General features: G+C 35.5%; 1 protein-coding gene across 2 annotated transcripts in view; it reads right to left on the reverse strand.

Annotated features, from left to right (window-relative positions):
- Positions 1–20,277, reverse strand: part of LOC122037203 (DExH-box ATP-dependent RNA helicase DExH11-like) — a 94,490-nt gene that overhangs the window by 23,509 nt on the left and 50,704 nt on the right. For both annotated transcript variants that reach the window (XM_042596660.1, XM_042596661.1), the window contains exon 16: positions 6,273–6,530. In XM_042596660.1, coding sequence (XP_042452594.1) covers positions 6,273–6,530 — 258 coding nt within the window. The remainder of the gene's footprint in view (positions 1–6,272; positions 6,531–20,277) is intronic.

Here is a 20,277-nt window from a genome sequence, read left to right on the forward strand (position 1 = left end):
GCTTATTTAGCTCAAACTCATAAAGGGGTTGCACCTTGTGTTAGTGTTCTGGATGATATTAAGCAAGAAATTAGAGAATCACTTGACAAAATTAGAGCATATAAAAGTAAACAAACCAAATTGTTACGAGAGATTGGTGAGGTCCCCAGAGTATGAATACACTATCATCAAAAGTTGGAAGTGTAGGGGGCAATTCAATTGGATGTTCTTCTGATAGTGGTGAATCAAAAGGTAAAAGTACTCTTCATGGGTTTGCTAGTTCGGAACCTACACAAACAACCCTGAATTCGGCATACAAAAAGGATTTGCTTGTTGATGTGAGGCGTAGAGTTGGTCATTTTACTTACTCTGCCGCACTTCCGTTTAATGTTTTGAATAATCCTTATTGATTGCCTATGGTTGAGAGTATTGCGAAATATGGAAGAGGGTTCAAGCCTCCTTCAATGCATGAGTTAAGAACTTGGATACTTAAGACTGAGGTTGATGACATCAACCTGATATATGAGGAACATAAAAAGGCATGGAAAAAAATATGGATGCGTTGGACGGATGGGATGAATAGAAGTTTGATCAATTTTTTAGTGCATAGTAACGCCGACACTTTCTTTTTAAATCTATTGATGCATCAGCTTCTATTGAATAGGGAATTGATCTTTAAATATCTTGATGATGTTGTTGATGAGGTGGGAGAGGAACGGATAATGCTTCGAATTGCATTAAGGTGGGGGAAAAAATTATAGAGACTAGACACGAAATTTGGTGGACACCTTGTGTGGCGCATTGCATTGATCTAATGTTGGAGGATATTGCAAAGTTGGAGATTTTTTCTAACACAATTGAGCATGCTAAGATAGTTGTGAAGTTCCTTTATGGTCATGGGACTATACTTTCTTTGATGAGAAAGTATACAAACGATAAAGAAATTCTCCGTCCTGCTGTTATTCGCTTTGCTACTTCATTTCTCACTCAAGAGTATGTATAAAATTAAAAGACCACTTGAACAAATGTTTACTTCCGAAGATTGAGTTAGTTCACCACTATCTCAAACAACTCAGGGAAGGTCGTGAAGAGAATTGCTGTTAATGATCCCAACTTTTGGTCACATATTGCATTTACGTTGAGTGTTGTTCCTCTTGTAAGTGTGTTAAGGGAAGCTAATTCGGAGGAGAGATCGGTCATGGTATATATTTATGAACTTACGGTTAAGGCAAAAGAGACAATAAAATTTAATTGTGGGAGAGTTGACAAAAAATACAAGCCCATTTGGAAAGAAATTGATTCACGATGGACTTCACAACGTGATCATCCTCTACACATGGTCGGGTACTATTTGAACCTGTAATTGCGTTATGAAGAAATATTTTCTGATTGTGATGAAGTTAGAGATGGATTGTATGCTTGCATGGATAAGATGTTGTCTTCAAATGATCGTCTTAAAGCGGACATCCAATTGGACTTGTATAACAAAGCTAAAGGAGAATTTAGAACTCCAATAGCAAAATGAACAAGAATGTTGCGGACTCCGGGTAAAATTTACTTCTTGTAATCGTTCTTGTAAAATTTTAGTAGCATTCGTATTTTAAAGTTATATTTATATATATTCTTGTAATTTTCTTTATGTTATTAGCCTCATGGTGGGAACGTTTTGGAAGTAAGACACTCGAGTTTATTACATTTGCAATTTGAGTGCTTGGTCTCACTTGTAGTGCTTCAAGATGTGAAAGAAATTGGAGCACTTTTGAATCGGTGAATATTCTAAGTTTATAACTCTACTTGAATTCTAATTGTTTTATAATTTTCATATCATTATTTAATTTTTAAATATATTTTCTTCTTTGTAATATTAGGTTCATACAAAAAAGAGAAATAGGCTTAAACATGCGAAGTTGAATGCATTGGTGTTTGTGAAATATAACTTCAAGCTTAGGGAGAGAAGCATTATGAGGAGAGTCAAGATTGATCCCATTGTAGTTGATGAAATTGATTCAGATGATGAATGAATAACTGAAAAAGGGCTTATCCTCTCCGTAACTACTAAATGGCTTGAAGATGATGAATTATTTGAAAGTGATCCTATTGTGAGTGTGTCGTCGGCTATCTTTGAAAGTCTTTTCGACTCAGATAAGCTAGTTGAAGATGTTGAGGATATAATTGAAGTTCTTCCTACGGATTCAAAAAAAAAAAAAAGTTGTTGAAAATTCAAGTAAGCATATGCAAATTATTTACTTATATCTACTTCACCTATAATTGATTCTTAAATGTCGTATCTCTTATATAATAGGTGGAAGTAAAGACAAACAAGCAAGGTTGAGTCTTCTGGAAGATAATCATCTTAATACTGAAAATTATGATGGAGTAATTCCAACAACTTTTGATAGTGAAAATTTTCCAACCATAGACACTATTGATGATGATAGTGATATAGAATTGGATGATACAGATTATTTTTAGGTTATGTTGTTTAATTATAAGACTTTTTAAGTTGTTGTTCTTGGATATTTTGACATGTAATGAATTATTATGATTAATTTTAGGTTATGTTAATTTTATTTTATTTATATAAATATATTTTGTTTTTTTAAATTTAAAAATTGGCATGCACAAAAAGCTTGCGCTATGCACTTCGCTATTTACGCTACGCGATACAAGACAAAAATGCTATGAACCAACGCTATGCGATTTAAATCACTGATATCGACCAGGTTGGTGGGTTTGAAAGGTTCCATGGGCTTGAAGAAAAAGTGTCCATCATCAAGTCAGATAAATAATTCTAAATCCAGCAAATCATTCTGCCAACCAATAAAGGTGCCACAGATTTACAACATGAAAACAATTAAATTTTACAGTGGTGGAAACAAATCGATGATATTGAAACAAAAGGCATCGCCATGAGTGGACACAGAAAGATTGTCAAGTCGGAGTATCAATTCAAGTCATGTATTGTATCAGGTGGCACAGTTGAAATATACCACTTGAATAAATTACCCAAACCCAACTAACCAATTAATAGGCAGTGGTATCATATCATACCGACACTTTGCACAATTCAAGTAATGTTTAATATGTTATCACAGCTTGTTTCTCTAAATTTCTACTTCAATTTCTTATGTAATTGCTATGGTCTTATTTACAAAAAAAAAACAATGTGAAAGAAGACTATAGGAGCCAAACTTATATACATTCAGCTTGACATGTAAAATTATGTGAAAGAAGACTATACGAACAAATCTCATATAAATTCATCTTGACGTGTAAAAGTGACGTTGATTCAACAATCTAATTGACTAGTAATGTTAAAAGTAGAAAATCTAACAAATACGCAAAATCTAAATTCATTTGAGACACTTTATCATATGGCCAAGTGTATTGGTATCAATTAAAAATATTAAAAGAATAAAACTAATCAAAATTCATCTCTGCAACATGCTAAGTATTCCAAGTGTTAGCACAATTTCGGAGGGAATTTTGTCTAGTTCCTCCGGGAGCTGATTCTCTAGGACCTTTTCTCCCTACTTCAGTATTTGCATGGGGGCATTCATTTAGACAATCTCTCTATGGTCCAAGAGCAATAGCCCATCTACATATTGGGTTTCTAAAAGATGGGGAGGGGATATAGCCCATTGCTCAAACCAACCTTAAGGGGTCAACTTGAGAGATCAGCTTCTGAGGGGAAAGTCGCCCCATGATGCTGACTTGATGGTGGTTGGCCTACGATATTGAATCATGGGGCAAGGGAAATTTCTCGAAGAAATCGATCTGTGAGGCCGACTTCTAAGAAGTAGGTCTATGGTGCCGATTTAGTTGGTCTATGGAAGAAGTTGGCCCAGGTGCTCAGTGTAGGATCGAAAAAAATTTGATATCTCCATAATGGTATGTGATACAACTCCGGATCAGCTCCAAGCCAATGAGACAGGACTGCAAGTCGAGATGTACGTCCCGAATCACGAGGAGCATGAAGAGGACTTGCATGTGCCAGCTGAGCTGATAATGAAAACAGAGGTCAAGAAAGTTCAACATGTTGTACAAGCATCGACATCTCGTATCTTGGAAGGGTAGGCTATGGAGTTACAGTCGATGCCATGCCGAATGATCAACTTCATACAAGTCGACCCTAAAATGGGCCAATTAGCTGCGGAAGAATGGAATATCATGATGCAACATGCTCCTAGCCAAATACCATACTAGAATGGTGGGAAAACACACCATTCTGGTTGGAATTGGTGTGTCATTTAATGCCACCTACATTTTGGACAAATTCCCAAGTTGGAGGACAGCTAGAGGGAGTGTGCATAAAGACTTGCATTCATCATCTTTTCTTTCCATGCATTGGAAACTACCATTTGTTGGAAAGGGAGTGTGCATGAAAACTTGCATTCATTATCTTCTCTTTCCATGCCTTGGAAAGAACCATTTTCAGTTTTATATAATGTCTTGAGTAGATATCAAAAGGGGAGAAAACATTATATTTTGAGAGAGTTTTCCTCCTTGTTGTTCTTCAGCAACTCTGCAGGGATTACGGGTGAGCACTTGTAATTCTCAGCACTTTTATAATATTGGTTCTTGGTTTTGTTATAATCATTGGGTTGATATTCTCCATTGTTCTCATAATATTGGTTCTTGATTCTCAATAATCAACGGGTAAATATTTCATCCCTCCGAAACCTCCTTTGGACGATCCCGAAACTGAGTTCCAATCTTATTGTTGTTGGGTCTCGCGGCATTATTCGTCGAGGTTCGCATCAGTATGTTATTATCCACTTTGAGTCTAAGCCCTCATGGTTTTACTTTTGAGTTCTACCCAAAAGGCCTCATGCCAATGGAGATATCTTTTTCTTATACACCCATGATCTTTCCTATGTGTTTTCAATGTGGGACTATATTTGCAACCTTACAACCCCAATAATTCCCCCCTAAACAAAGGACCACAAGTCCCCCTCAAGCATCGGGGCACTTTTGACCTGCTCAGGGCCTCCTCTCGAGCATCGGATCACTCTTGACCTGCTCAGGGCCTCCTCTCGAGCATCGGATCACTCTTGACGTGCTCAGGGCCTCCCCTCAAGCATCGAGTCACTGACCTGCTCAGGATCTCCCCTAATTCGTTCAAGGTTTCACCCACATGATTTGATCTTGGATCATGGCTCTGATTCGTGCTTCTTCTGGCTGTTAGTCCGTGAAGAGCGACCTTGCACTGATACCAATTATAGAATCGAAAAAAATTTAGATATCTCCATAATGGTATGATATTGTCCACTTTGGGCCTAAACCCTCATAATTTTGCTCTTGGGCTCTACCTCTCATGCCAATGGAGATATCCTTTTCTTATAAACCTATGATCTTTCTCATGTGTTTTTAATGTGAGACTATGTTTACAACTTTGCAACCCCAACACTTAGAAGTCCGCTTAGAGTGCCGACTTCTAAGAGATGTCAGCCTAGGGTGCCGACTTCGAGGAGAAATCAACCCAAGCTGCCAATGTATCGGTATTACATACAAGGCAATCGATTCACTTTCGTTTTAAGCTTTCAAGCTATTCAATCCCCCTACAAGCATACCACCAATTCTACAAGCACGGCATGTTATTACAATTAGGAATCAAAACTCTAACTGAGAAATATATTTTAAGTTTTACTCTAGTCAAGTTTTGTATTATTTTATAAGTTATTGCATCAAAATTGGAAATCAGTCAAACACTTTCAATTTTTATAATTACATTGAGAAGGAAAAAAATCCACTTGGATTATAGATTAAAATTTATTTAAATTCATTCAACATCCACAAGCTTAGAAGCATGCTTATGTGTGCTAAGCGTTGGTACAACATGAAATTTTAGACCTTAATCAATTATTTTTGTCTTTGAAAATGCTCACACCATCCTAACATATATTTTCTAGTACGTTTATCTATTATAGCTAAGACATAATTCCTCTTAGGTAGTAGTACTTATGATTTTTTTTTATCTTTTCAATTGACTCCGCATATCATCTTTCTCAATTCTGCTACATTTAACTTTTTGTGTGCATTGGGTTTCCTAACTGCTAAATACTCTAATAAAAATTCAGAACTCAAAATCTTTCAAAGACAAGGATCACTTATTGTTGGTAGGATCAATGAATGTGTTATCTCCTTAAGCTTTAAGCAAAAAAAAAAAAAAGTTACTTCAATAACTAAAAACATGCATAGTGATTTATGAAAGATTGGCATGTTACAAAAATGCCATTTTTATCCATTTCTGTGAATGTAAATATTATATGAGCTTCTAAATGCTAAGGTACCTTCAATTCTTCAACACGGAGAAGATGCAATATCATGGTATATGTCAATCGAAATTGAGACTCAAGCCTAGTTGGTCTTCCAACCATTACTTGCTTCAAGTCACTTTCTTCAGGAATCTCATCACGACACATAATAACAACTGTACCAATATTATCTAACCCTCTCCTTCCAGCTCGGCCAGCCATTTGAATATATTCCCCAGGAAGCAACTTCCTGAAATCCTTTCCATCAAACTTTCTCAAGGTATCAAAGACAACCTATGAAAGAGAGCATCAATTAAATCATCTCTGCAAAACAATAATTTTACATTTTTCACTTGAAATAAAAAAGAAGAAATCTTAGGCTTTTAGTATTTGATAATTTCTAAGAAAACAATGGAAAGAAAGTCTTACACTTATAGTGTTAATAATTTTTAAGAAAACAATGGGCGCAGACAACATAATAAAGAGCATATGATCTCATTGAAATCAACCCCACTAGAACATCATTGAAGAAATAACTTACAGTTTTCAAAATGAAGTTAATAAAACTTACTAATGTTAAGCAGCAAGTTGATTCAGGAAAACCAAAAACAGTTACACAACTCAACTAAAGGTTCCTTGAGGCTTCAATGGAGGAGAGATTCTATATAGACTTTGCATTATATATCTAGGGTAAAGAACTGTAAGTGTCATGCAAGCATTATCTAGACAACATAAACAGTTGAAGATTAGAATGGAAATTAAAATGAATATAACCAAAGATAAATGACAAATTAGAAAAATATCAATTTAGACAATCAAAACGGGAATTAAAATTTCAAATAGAATATAACCAATTTGAAGAGCCATCTAGACATCATAATCTAAACAAGAACTTGTTCATCACATCATTATCTACAAATTTACAAATTTAGAGAAGGTGAAATAGGACATTTAAAAGAAGAGTAATGTCATTTGTTCTGCAAAATAAAACACAATTAAAAATCTTATAGGAAGCTAGTGCATACATAAACCCAACTATTGTGAACTGAATCCTGACAGAAAAACAATCAAGCAACAATTATTAATCCACCTGCATGGCACCAGAGTATCAAGCAACAACATAAAGATTTCACAAGTAGTTAAACGAAATTTTCAACCATGAAAAAATTTTCAGTGACATGGCAAATTCTTCAGTGGCATTCAGAAAGAAAGTGGAAGAATAATCAACCATGTAAAAAGGGGGGAAAAGACAGGTAGGTAGGCCAGTACAAGAAAATTTATATGTATGTTTGATAAAATGGGGATAAATTACACAAGTCAAGCTGAGCCGAGCTTTGTGATGTTCAACTTTTGTTTGATAAGGTAACCAAGCCAAGCCGAGCCAAGCCGAAAATAAACCACGCTTAGCTTGAGCTTGGTTTGTTTCGTTGTTATCGAGCTTTAAATTCAAGCTTGTTTGATTGTTTTCATTTTTTCATTTTAAACTTGTTTGATTGGTCATTGAGCTTGATAATATAAACTTGTTTGTTCATTTTGAATTTTTTTTTTTGTTTATTTAGTATGTTAATAAGAGGTTTATTGATGAACATTGTTCGTGGACATTTACGAATTAATGAACTAAATACATATGTATTCAAGCTTATTCATTTACTTTAACAAGTTGTTCAAACTTGTTCATTTAATTAATCTTATGTGTATTGAACGAACATAAACAAGCTCTTACCAAGCTGAATACCAAGTTTATTTACGAACATTTGATTCATTTACATCCCTATATCTACCAAGATAAGTTACAAAGCCTGATTTAGTGAAGCCTTGCCCATCTCTTCTCCATTATCCTCTCCATCATATTATTCATTGTGCGTTTTGCCACAAACTTATGTTACTCCAAGAATGCCCCCAGCATGATCTATGATCTTCACATGCTAATCATAAACCCTCCTATTGACCCTCTTCCCTATTCATGTCATTGTCCATGTCACATTCCAGTGTGATCAAGCCATCCATTCCCCTACAACCTTCTTGTTATTCTCATGGGCTAAACAACTTTGCAAAGACTACCAACTAACAGAGGGTGCATCTCAATCTCAATCATCATTTGTTGAATTTAATGTGTGTGAATTATGCATACGTTTTTAATCTTATTTAGCATATATTTGTTGCATTACATGAGCATATTTTGCATAAACTTTTAGCATTTGCATTTATTTTTTCTTTTTAGTTCGATGATTGCGGTTTGCAATTTTTATTGATAGAAATGTGAGATATTGACGTTGAAGCATGCTAGGAGATGTCAAATTTGAGAAAACACATGCCAGAATAATCCAAGGCTAGCCCGTGGAGAGTTCCACGGTCATGGATCATTTGAGAAGTCAAACCGCCTATGGAGCGTCAATTGGAACATGCAGCAAGATCCCTGCCTAACCTGTGGTAGCTACCATGGTTGCGGATACTACTGAGTAAAGTGGAGAATCAAAGTAGAAAGATCCACAGCCAGCCAGTGGAACGTTGCACAACCATGGATCGTTAGGGTTACATAATCTGCACCGCCTTTTATTTAGGAAATTCCATTAGGGTCAATGAGATATAAAAAAAGCAAAGGAAGGCAATTTAGGGGCCATCTAGTGACACGAGACCAAAGAGGAGGCTGCATATCAAAGGAGCTAAGAGATTTCGAACATCAAAGAACACTTGCAAATCTTCTGGAGACATCGACATACATCAACAATCATACAAACAAGTTGTTGATGTCGTTGTCAGGATTGTGTTTTGTTGATATTAGTAGTATTTGCAATTTGATTAATCTAGGTTTTTATTTTGTTTCTTTTTACGGCTATTTTTTGTTTTATCCCTTGCAGTAAACAGTTTGTCTTGTATGCAAAGATTAGATAAAAGAGGAATTGTTCTATAAGCATATCCTAAGATTGAAAGAACTTTTTGTTGAAAATCCTGTCATCAATAAAATCAAAGATATACAAATCAAGAAAAAGAGGAAAGGATCATTTGTCAATTATTAGCTTTAATTAGTTTCCGTATTATTTAATTTCCTTTTCATTAGTTTCCTTTCTATTGTAAATTCTCTCTATAAACAAGAGAGTCGTGTACCTATTCTTTTGTATAAGAAATTATTTCTTCCTCATTTTCTAAGTTGGTATCAGAGCTATGTCAGAAGTCACGTCCGAAACCGCTACAATCCCTGCCACTATGGTAAAACCTTCTGAGACCCTGCTACACCATTCCAACTCTCATTCAGTCCAGATCACCAACATCCACCTAAATGGTGACAACTTCCTCTGGTGGTCGCAATCCGTCCGAATGTATATCCGTGGGCAAGGAAAAATCGGTTATATCACGGGTGACAAGAAGGCTCATGCTCTTAATGATCCGCTGCATAGCATATGGGATGCTGAAAACTCCATGGTTCTGACATGGCTAGTCAACTCCATGGAGGAGGATATAAGTACCAATTACATATGTTATCCTACTGCAAAAGAAGTCGACTCGGGTCCCTTCAACAAAGAGCAGATGGATCAACTCTTGAAGCTGATAAAATACAACTTCTCATCTCGTATTCCTAGTGTTTCCTTGGCACAAACAGGTAACAATCCTAAAGCTCTCCACATGTCTAAAGCTCTCTCCTGTTTAAACTCCTCTCCGTGGATCATAGATTCTGGTGGCACAGACCATATGTCTAGTTGCTCTCACCTATTTGATACTTATTCCCCTTGTCGATGGTAGTTTTTCACTTATTGCAGGAAAATGACTTATCAAACTGACCGAACAATTTTATCTCAATTCTGTTCTTCATGTTCCTAAATTAGCCTACAACTTTTTGTCCTTTTGTCTGTTAGTACACTATCTAAAGATTCTAATTGTCGTATTATATTTTTTTGAATCACATTGTGAATTTCAGGACCAGAACTCGGGGATGATGATTGGGCGTGCTAGGATGATTGAAGGTCTCTTAGTTGGATGAAATACTTGTTAGTAATAAAATTGCTCAGAGCCTTAACAGTATTAGCTTAAACTCAGTTCGAGAAAAAATAATGCTATGACGCTATAGATTAGGACATCCTAGCTTTCTTTATCTAAAAATCCTTTTTCCAAAATTATTTAAAGGCATTGATTGTTCTTCTTTATATTGTGAAACTTGTCTTTTTGTAAAATTTCATCGTTCAACTTATTTGCCAAAAAATTACCAAGCCTCTAAACCTTTTTACTTGATTCATAGTGATGTTTGTGTTAGAGTGTATACTAAAAACCTAGCTTTTGTAAACATTTATTTGTTGAAATAAAAGAATCACATTAGTCAATATCTGCATTTATTTGTTAAATGTAATTATTCAATTAATTTATATAGTAGATAACATGGAGTATGGTGTCACACTCAGAAGATCATGTTGTCGGTTCTCTATAAATTATAAACAAGTTGCTCACGACTAAAATGGAAAGGAACAAACCATCAGAATAGTCGTAGTGTAATTAAGTATTAATTTATCTTGACTAATAAATTACACTGATATACTTTAAGTGTATTGAGTAGGACCATTTAGGTAAGTTCTTTTATACTGACTTAGTAAAAGAACTAGACCTTAGTTATTATGGAAGTGTGTGCTCTTAATCCTAATATAATAACAAGCACATATATTTAATATTTATTTCTTTGACTTATCAAAGGATGAGGTTTAGCTCGATAAATCAATATGCCCGATAAGTTGGGAAATGATATTACTGTGTGTTGTTGATTATAGAAGGAATCTGTGTCCTAGTTATCTAGGTTGAGAATGTCCCCAAGAGGAGCTCATAAGGATTGCCATGTTAAACCCTGCAGGTGGACTTAGTCCGACATGACAATAAAGTTGAGTGGTACTACTCTTGGAGCTAGATATTAATTAAGTAAGTTGTCAGTAACTTACTTAATTAGTGGGCATCCGTAATCTTAAACACAGGGAGACTAACACACTCATAATAAGGAGCCCATAATGTAATTTGGGATTGGTGCGGTAGTGCGGTAATAACTCTCTAGTGGAATGAGTTATTATCGATAAACTTGAGTTGTGTGTTCGAGGCGAGCACGGAATACTCAAGCTCATCGGAAGGCCAAAACCAATTTCTCCTCTAGGTCCCTGTCGTAGCCTCATTAGAGCCTCAAGTCCATCCAAAGAAAGGTCCATCTTGGTGTCCAAGAAGGGGGTCGGTCCATTGCTTGGTGACCAAGCAATGGCCGGCCACATCTCCTCTTAAAGGGTCGGCCCTATTGCTTGGTGACCAAGCTAGTAGGGGTCGGCCACAATATTCAAGCATGGAGGGTTGTTTTGAATTTTTTAAATCTTGTCTTTGTAGAAAACTATAAGTTTTAAAAGAGAGATTTAAATTTTAAAAACTTTCCTTATTTGAATTTGGCCACATGTTTTAATAGAGAGTTTTAAAAGTTTTAAAACTTTCCTTTTTTAACCATCCTCATGGTTTAAGAAAAAAAAAAAGATAAGTTTTAAAATTAAAATTTTCTATCATCATGTTAAAAAAGAAAATTTTATAAGAGAAGTTTTAAATTTTAAAACATGGTTTTAATTTTTAAAACTTTCCTTTTTTAACTCTAGGAAAGAGAGCTTGTAAAATTTTATAAGAGGTTTTTCTTCTTATAAAATTTTATAAAAAAATTATTTTTTTTCTTTCCTAAATATGGTGGTCGGCCACCTTGCTTGGTGCCCAAGCAAGGGGTCAGCCAAATTCAATCCTAAACCAAATAGAATTGATCACAACCATTGATTTGGTTATTGATTCAATCAAGAGGAAAGAAAAGGAAAAATTAAAAGGGAAAAGGAAAAACTCTTGAATGATTTAATTTTTTGTAAAAAGTTTTTCGTTATTTGCCTTGGGCAAGTAATATAAAAGAAGGGGTAAGGAGGCTTCATGAGACACAACTCTTATTCTTTGACTTGGAGACTCTCTTGGTGGTCGGCCCCTCTCTCCCTCTCTTCGCCCTTTGCTCTCTTTTCTATTGTGGTGGTGGTGGCCGAATATTACAAGGAGGAGAAGCTCTTTTGGGTGGTGTTCATCTTGAGGATCGTCGCCCACACGACGTCCAAGGCGAGGCGAGGAATACAACAGAAGATCTCGAGATCATTAGTTTACAAAGAGAAGGTATAACTAGTAATTTTCTTCCGCATCATACTAGTTATTTTCTTTGTAACTACAAGAGGCAATTAGATAAATACAAGAGGCAATTAGATCTAGTTTTTCGAATTTATTTTTCGAGTTTGTATTTTCTTCTTTTTCGAATTTGTGATTCGATTGTTCTTTTTGGTTAACCTAGAGTTATTTAAGAAAATTAAATATTAGCTTTCCTTAAAAGACTTTGCCTAGGCGGTGGTGGTTGCTCCCATATCCAAGAAGGTCATGTGACTCGCCATGCAGTCCTGGAAACCAATTTTGGAAATTAATATTTAATGAAATTAATAACTTAGGTAGATTTAAATCAATAGTGTTAAGTTCCGTTTGCGATTCAAATCTAAACCATTAAGAATAGATAAGTTAGATTTGGAATCAATGATGTAAAGTTCCGTCTGCGATTCCTAATTTAACTTGTAAAGAACACAATAGGTTATTTAAGGAAAGGTTCGACACTTGTACAAAAATTTTTGTACAGTGGAACCGGTACGTTTTCCTAGGATTAACTAACAGTTTAGGGCCATCTAAAATTACTACTCTTTTTGGAAAAAAATGGTTGTAACATTTATTGATGATCATACACGTTTATGTTAAATTTATCTAATGAATAAAAAATCGGAAGTGAGAAATGTGTTCAAAAATTTTTACACTCTGATTGAAAACTAATTTAAAATCAAAATTTGTATTTTACATTCTGACAATGGAACAGAATATTTTAATGAGCACTTGGGTGATTTTTGAATAAAAAGGTATTTTTCATCAATCCATTTGTCAAAATACCCCTCAACAAAATGACATTGGAGAAAGAAAAAATAAACATTTACTTGAAGTAGCACATGCCATAATGTTTTATATGAATGTTCCTAAGTATTTATGGGGTGAAGCAATTTTAACAGCCTTTTATTTGATAAATAGGATGCATACTAAGGTGTTAGAGTACAAAACATCTCTTGATTGTCTTAAAAATTTTTTTCATGAAATTAGATTGTTTTCTAATTTGTTTGTCAAAGTTTTTGGAAGTACTGTCTATGTTCATGTTCCATGTTAATTTCGTTCAAAACTTGAACCACGTGCTATAAAAGGTGTATTCTTGGGTTATTCGTCAAACAAAAAACGGTATAAGTGTTTCGATCCTCAAATCAAAAAAAATTTTTGCAAGCATAGATGTGTCCTTTTTAGAAACAAAACCCTATTTTTCTAAAAATTCTCTTCAGGAGACGTCAAGTGAAGAAAAAGATAATTTTTTGGACATTTCTAACCCACTTCCCAATATCATTTTTCCCGATAATCTTGAAAATAATCACCCACCTCTAGTGCCTAGTGTTGGAAACTCTCGATCAGGGGGAGAAATACTACAAACTGATCGTCGTGATCTGAATTCTGAGCTTCAGGTTTATACTAGAAAGAGATTTCATCTGAGGAATAAAGACTCGAATGTCAAACCTGCACAACACCCGTCAGAAAAACCGAGCTCTGGCTTCGAAATTTCAAGTAACCCTATCACAAGTCCAGCTTTGATTCCTCTTATTGTGTCTAATTCTTCGCCTACTATTCCCGATCTTGATGTTCATATTGCAATTAGAAAAGGTGTTCGAAATTACACTAATCATCCTATTGTAAATTATCTTTCTTACCAAAGACTGTCAAAAAACCCATGAAGCTTTCACTTCTAGGATTTCACATTTGTTTGTTCCAAGGAATATACAAGAAGCGTTGGATGATCCGAGTTGGAATTTAGCAATCATGGAAGAGATAAATGCTTCAAGGAGAAGTGGCACTTGGGAGATAGTTGATCTACCCAAAGACAAGAAACGAGTTGAGTGTAAATAAGAGTTTACAATAAAATGTAAAACTAATGGAAACATTGAAAGGTGCAAGGATAGACGGGTGGTTAAAGGCTTCACTTAGACTTATGGGATTGACTATCAAGAGCCTTTGCTCCAGTTGCTAAGATAAACTCTATCAGAATTCTGTTATCTCTTGCAGTAAATTCAGATCATCAACTTGACATTAAAAACGTATTTCTCAATGGTGATCTAGAAGAGGAGGTGTTCATGAGTCTACCGCCAGGATTTGAGAAGGGACTTGGTAGTGAAAAAGTATGCAAACTAAACAAGGCATTATATGGGCTCAAACAATCACCAAGAACACAGTTTGAACGCTTTGGAAAGACTATTATTAGTTATGATTTTTTGCAGAGCAGATCACAAATATTTTATAAACATTCAAAAAGGGGTAAAGTTGTTGTTTTAATTGTTTACGTTGATGACATTATTTTAACCGGTGATGATGAAATAGAATTAGCTGACCTAAAGAGGAGACTCACGAAAGAGTTTCAAATTAAAGATCTAGGAGCCCTCAAGTATTTCCTCGGAATGGAATTTGCAAGGTCCAATGAAGGTATATTTGTTAATCAAAGAAAATATATTCTTGATCTCCTTGGAGAAACAGGTTTGCTGGGTGTAAAATGGTTGAGACTCCAATTGAGCCTAACTTGAAGTTACAAGCTAGGGCTGAAGAAGTAAAGAACAGGGACCTTTATCAAAGACTCGTAGGAAAATTGATTTACTTGTCTCATACGCGGCATGATATCGCTTTCGCAGTTAGCATAAAAAGTCGGTTCATGCACTCACCAGGAGCAGAACATTTCGAGGTCGTTTATAGGATATTGAGATATTTGAAAGGAACTCCAGAAAGAGGTTTATTATTCAAGAAACATGGACATCTTCAAGTCGACGTTTACACAGATGCAGACTGGGCAGGGAGTGTTATGGATAGGAGATCAACATCAGGCTACTATTCCTTTGTTGGTGGGAACTTAGTTACGTGGCGAAGTAAAAAACAAAATGTGGCAACCAGAAGAAGTGCTAAAGCAAAATTCAGAGCTGTTTCCCACAGAATTTGTGAGGTAATGTGGATCAAAAGAATTCTTAAGGAGTTGAAGCTTTCTTACTCAACTCCTATAAAGGTTTATTGTGACAACAAAGCTGCTATTTCCATAGCTCATAATCCTGTTCTTCATGATCGCACAAAGCATATAGAGGTGGATAAACATTTCATCAAAGAGAAAATCAACACTGGAATAATATGCATGACATATCTTCCAACAAATGAATAATTAGTTGATGTATTAACGAAGGGACTACACAAGAACCAATTTGATAAGCTGACTAGAAAGCTGGCTATGGAAAATATCTACAAACCAGCTTAAGGGAGAGTGTTGGAAATCCTGTCATCATTAAAATCAAAGATATACAAATCAAGAAAAATAGGAAAGGATCATTTGTCAATTATTAGCTTTAATTAGTTTCCTTATTATTTAATTTCCTTTTCATTAGTTTCCTTTCTATTGTAAATTCTCTCTATAAACAAGAGAGTCGTGTACCTATTCTATTGAATAAGAAATTATTTCTTCCTCATTTTCTAAGTCTTTTCATGTAAGAAAATACCTATAGAGACAACTTGGCTAACCATACTAGAATGTTAGAAACTCAAATTGCACAAGTTGCAAGTTCATCTTCAAGGTAGATCAACCTTAGATAAATCCTATGAACATTGTAATAATGTTACTTTGAGAAGGTTGAAGTCAGTCAACAAAATGTAGATCCGCTACATTAACGGCCCCACTAGTGTTGGCCCCACGGATATGAAGAGAGGTAAATACAAATACACAGACGTTAGGCGCTTGGTGGAGTAAACTCCAGGTCGTCAATTCCTAAGAATCAGTCGCTTGCCATTACACCAGAGATACTATGCGTCCACCATCTGCGCTACGCCTTGGAGGCAAGTTGAAGTCACTCTAACGCCATCAAAAGGAAGGGAGAATGGGAAAGAATCTTAAAAAAAAAAAGGTGAAGAACCTAATTCCATTACTCAAGTGAGATGTTACAAACTAACCATATCATTCCCTCAATGGTTAGTTAAGGCTAAGCTAGATGAGCAATTCGATAAAATTTTGGAAATAATAAAGAAGCTTTATGTAAATATACCCTTTATCGAAGCTTTGCAACAATTGTCCACCTATTATAAAATTTAAAGGATATACTGTCGCGCAAAAGGAAATTTGAGTACAAAACTGTGGCTTTGACAGAGAAGTGTTGTGCATTGATTCAAATAAATACCTTCAAAATTCAAAGATTCAGGTAATTTTTCAATTCCTTGCGTGATTGGTAATATTAATTTTGATAAAGCTTTTGTGATCTTGGTGCTAGTGTGAGTCTCATGCTTCTTCCTATTTACAAAAAGTTAGGATTAGGTGAGTTGAAACTTACAATAATGACTTGGCAACTTGCAAATCATTCTATTAGATACTCATTGGGTATTTATAAGACGTTCTAGTTAAAATTGGAAAATTTATTGTTCCTACCGACTTAGTTATATTACAGATGGATGATGATCCTCGAATTCCTATTACTTTCTTAGCCACTACGGGAATCATAATTGCTATTAAAAATCATAAAATTTCTCTAGTAGTCAGTGAAGATAAAATTAAATTTGATCTAAGGTTGTCAAACAACCATTTGTTAACTTTCTCTAGTAGTCGGTGAAGATAAAATTGAATTTGATCTAACTAAGATTGTCTAAGGTTGTCAAACAACCATTTGTTAACTTTCTCTAGTAGTCGGTGAAGATAAAATTGAATTTGATCTAACTAAGATTGTCAAACAACCGTTGGTTGAGAATGATTGTTGCAGGGTGGATTGACTACTAGAAGTGATGAAAGAAGAAACACAGGTGTTCCTTAGATGATCCTTTGGAGTTGTGTGTGATCGGTGGAGGATCGGAAGATGACGAAAGTGGAGTTGGTAAGTATGCTGGTTTCTTTAATGAAAATCCACACCTTCCTTCCTCTTGAGCAAGTAAGGATTGAGCAGCTAACGCCAAAACAAATGGGAGGAAAAAAAGACACCACAAGAAGAACTCAACATAGTGCGAACCACGGTCAACCCATGGTAACCACCACAATAGTGGTTGCTTGCACACTGAAGGGTTGGCATCACAGAGACCAGCCGTGGCGAGTAAACATTCAAGGATAGAAGAGTAAAAAAACCACAGCCGTGGAGGGTATAAAAACACCAAAACCCCTACTTCCTCTCTCGATACTCAACCTCACGACCACCGAAAACCTATCCTAAAACCCCTAATTCTTCCCCTCTCCCAAACCTCATTCTCGCATACACCAAGAACTCAAATCTCTAATTCTTCCCTTCTCCCAACTCTTTTCTCACAACCTCCAAAAGAAGAACCAAACTTCATTCTCACAGCCATCTCCTCTTCTTCAAACCCTATTCTCCATTTCCCCTCTTCTTTAACTTTCTCTTTTCTTTTTGTTGCAGGGACACAATGGCGTCGAAAAGAAAGGGGAAAGCTTCCAGTAGGGGTACCGATTTTAACCCTCTTGGTATTATTTTACGAGAGGAAATTCAAAAGGCTAGGTATGCTATACTTGTTAAGCGAAAAATTATGATTACTAGGTACCTAGATGGTAATGTGTTTGATGTTTTGGCACTTAGGGATGACATATTTTGGATGATAGAACAAGTAGTAGAATGGACTACCTTTATCAACATGAAATATCCTACCTATATTAGACTCACTCTAGAGTTCTTAAGTTCGATTGAGGCTAGTGTGTTATACGGGGAGGGTAGTGATGAAGGTTGCATCTTTTTCCATCTATTTAATGTTGAACATTGATTGAATCTCGAACAATTTAATATAATCTTTGTTTTACCTTGTGGCGGGGAGCAGAGAGATCCCACCAATTTTAGAGTACATAATGTGTGTTGTACCAATGAGCTTAGTTGTGATTCCTCTAGGGCTACGGCCACTACCCTTCGTAATCCTTGTTTCTACTATCTTTAGTGAATTATGTCTCACTGTTTTCGGTTGTGAAGACAGCGATAGTAAGTTAATGTTCTTATGGGCTATGATGAACAATGTAAATTTAGACACAGGTTCCCACTTCGTGAGGCACCATGCCAAAGTCAGTAAGGCTTCAGTAGGGAGTATTGTTATAGGCGGACTCATCATTCCAATTGCTCTCGACTTGAATTATGAGTTAATGTTTGCAAGAAGCCAATCGACAAGGAATTTTGTGTTACAATTTAGAATGATTGTTAGGGACTGGGATTGCTATATCCGCATCCTTAAAGACCAAGCCCCACACACCCTTCGTGATCTTGGGCGTATCAGTATACATGTTCAAGCCAACTGGGGCTTTCCTAGTGCTCCTCAGCCTGAATCACTTGCAGTGGAGTACCCCGCTCGTCCATCTACACAAGCTAGCCCATCTAAGCATTCTTTTTCTTTTGCAAGCTCTTCTTTTGCAAGACATACGGAGGACACTTTATCTGGGCTCCGCACCTCCATTGAAGTCAATCAAGCTGAACAAGTCAAGCAGCATCGTATGATTGAGGTCATGTATAACTGACACCTATCTCAAGGTTATTTACCTCCACCTCAATAAACCTTTCTATACCACTAACTCCTTTCATACATTGAGGAGAACGCAATTTTAAAATTTGAGAAGTTATAGTATTTCACTAGTTATCATGTTTTTATTTGATAGTATTTCACTAATATTCATGTTTTTATTTATTTTTATGTCATGACATTAGCATGTAGAAATATTTGCATTTATGAATTTGTGTTCATATCTTTGGCGATTCATTTTTTCTTATATGTGTAGTAATATGATATGAGTATTTTGAGTCAGAAAGTTTAATAGTTTTTGTTAAGGATCTCTTTTCACAAAATTGAATTTGTCGGTTGGTGTATCCAAGAAGAGTTGTTATTCACTACACTTAATTACTACCCGAATTTCCTTGGGACTCCCTTTTTTGTAATCTTCTAGCATTTGCATTCATTCTATCTTTTTAGTTTGAGTGACTGCAGTTTGCGTTTTGTATTCACAGAAAGGTGAGATCTTGACATTGGAGCATGGTTGGAGATACCAAATTTGAGGAAACACATGGAAAAATGATCCATGGCCAACCCCGTGGAGAGTTCCGCAATCATGGATCATTCGAGAAATCAAATCAGCATGTGGAGCGTAAACTAGAACATGCAGCAAGATCCATAGCCAACTCATGGACAATACTCGGACACTACTGAGTAAAGCGAAGAATCAAGGTAGGACGATCCACAACTAGTCCATGAAGCGTTTCATGGCCATGGATAGTTAGGGTTAAATAATTTGTGCCACCCTTTTATTTAGGAAATTTTGTAAGGATTAATGGGATATAAAAAGAAACAAAAGGCAGCGGTTTGCGGACATCTCGTGTTAGGAGATCAAAGAACACTAGGAGAACTTTAGAGACATCGACAAACATCAATAATTGAGTTTTTCTATGCTATTATTGATTTCAATGGATTGCATCTTCAATGTTATGGAGTAGTTTTTTGATTTTAGGATGAGGCATCTGCCTGATAACATATCGACATTGAAGTTTGATTTCCTTCTCTTGTTAATGTTATGGTTGTCTTTGATTCAAATTTAATGTGCTCAATAGTTGCATGACATAGAAATTAAGGAATGAACTAAGAGTCAAACCTTAGTCTCGGAACAATAAAATTGAACTTGAGTTTTTTATCAAGAAAATAATTCGAATTCTATCGAGGGTAACATGAATTATAAAGATTTTAAAGGGTTTAATCTGATTCAATTAGCATGAGAATAAGAGTTGCTTCAAAATAAACACATTGTTGTATTTTGAGAGGTAATATCGATTAGCTAAGGATAATTCACCTTCAAGAGTAATCCAACATTCTAAGAGAGGGAATCATAACTGAATTGTTGATATTAGTTGTGGTGAAACTGAAATCCTAGAATTTATTTTAAGATTCCGTTTCCTACTATCAAGTTTTCTCA

This window comes from Zingiber officinale, unplaced genomic scaffold, assembly GCF_018446385.1.
Source record: "Zingiber officinale cultivar Zhangliang unplaced genomic scaffold, Zo_v1.1 ctg244, whole genome shotgun sequence".
In the NCBI taxonomy this organism is placed as follows: domain Eukaryota; kingdom Viridiplantae; phylum Streptophyta; class Magnoliopsida; order Zingiberales; family Zingiberaceae; genus Zingiber; species Zingiber officinale.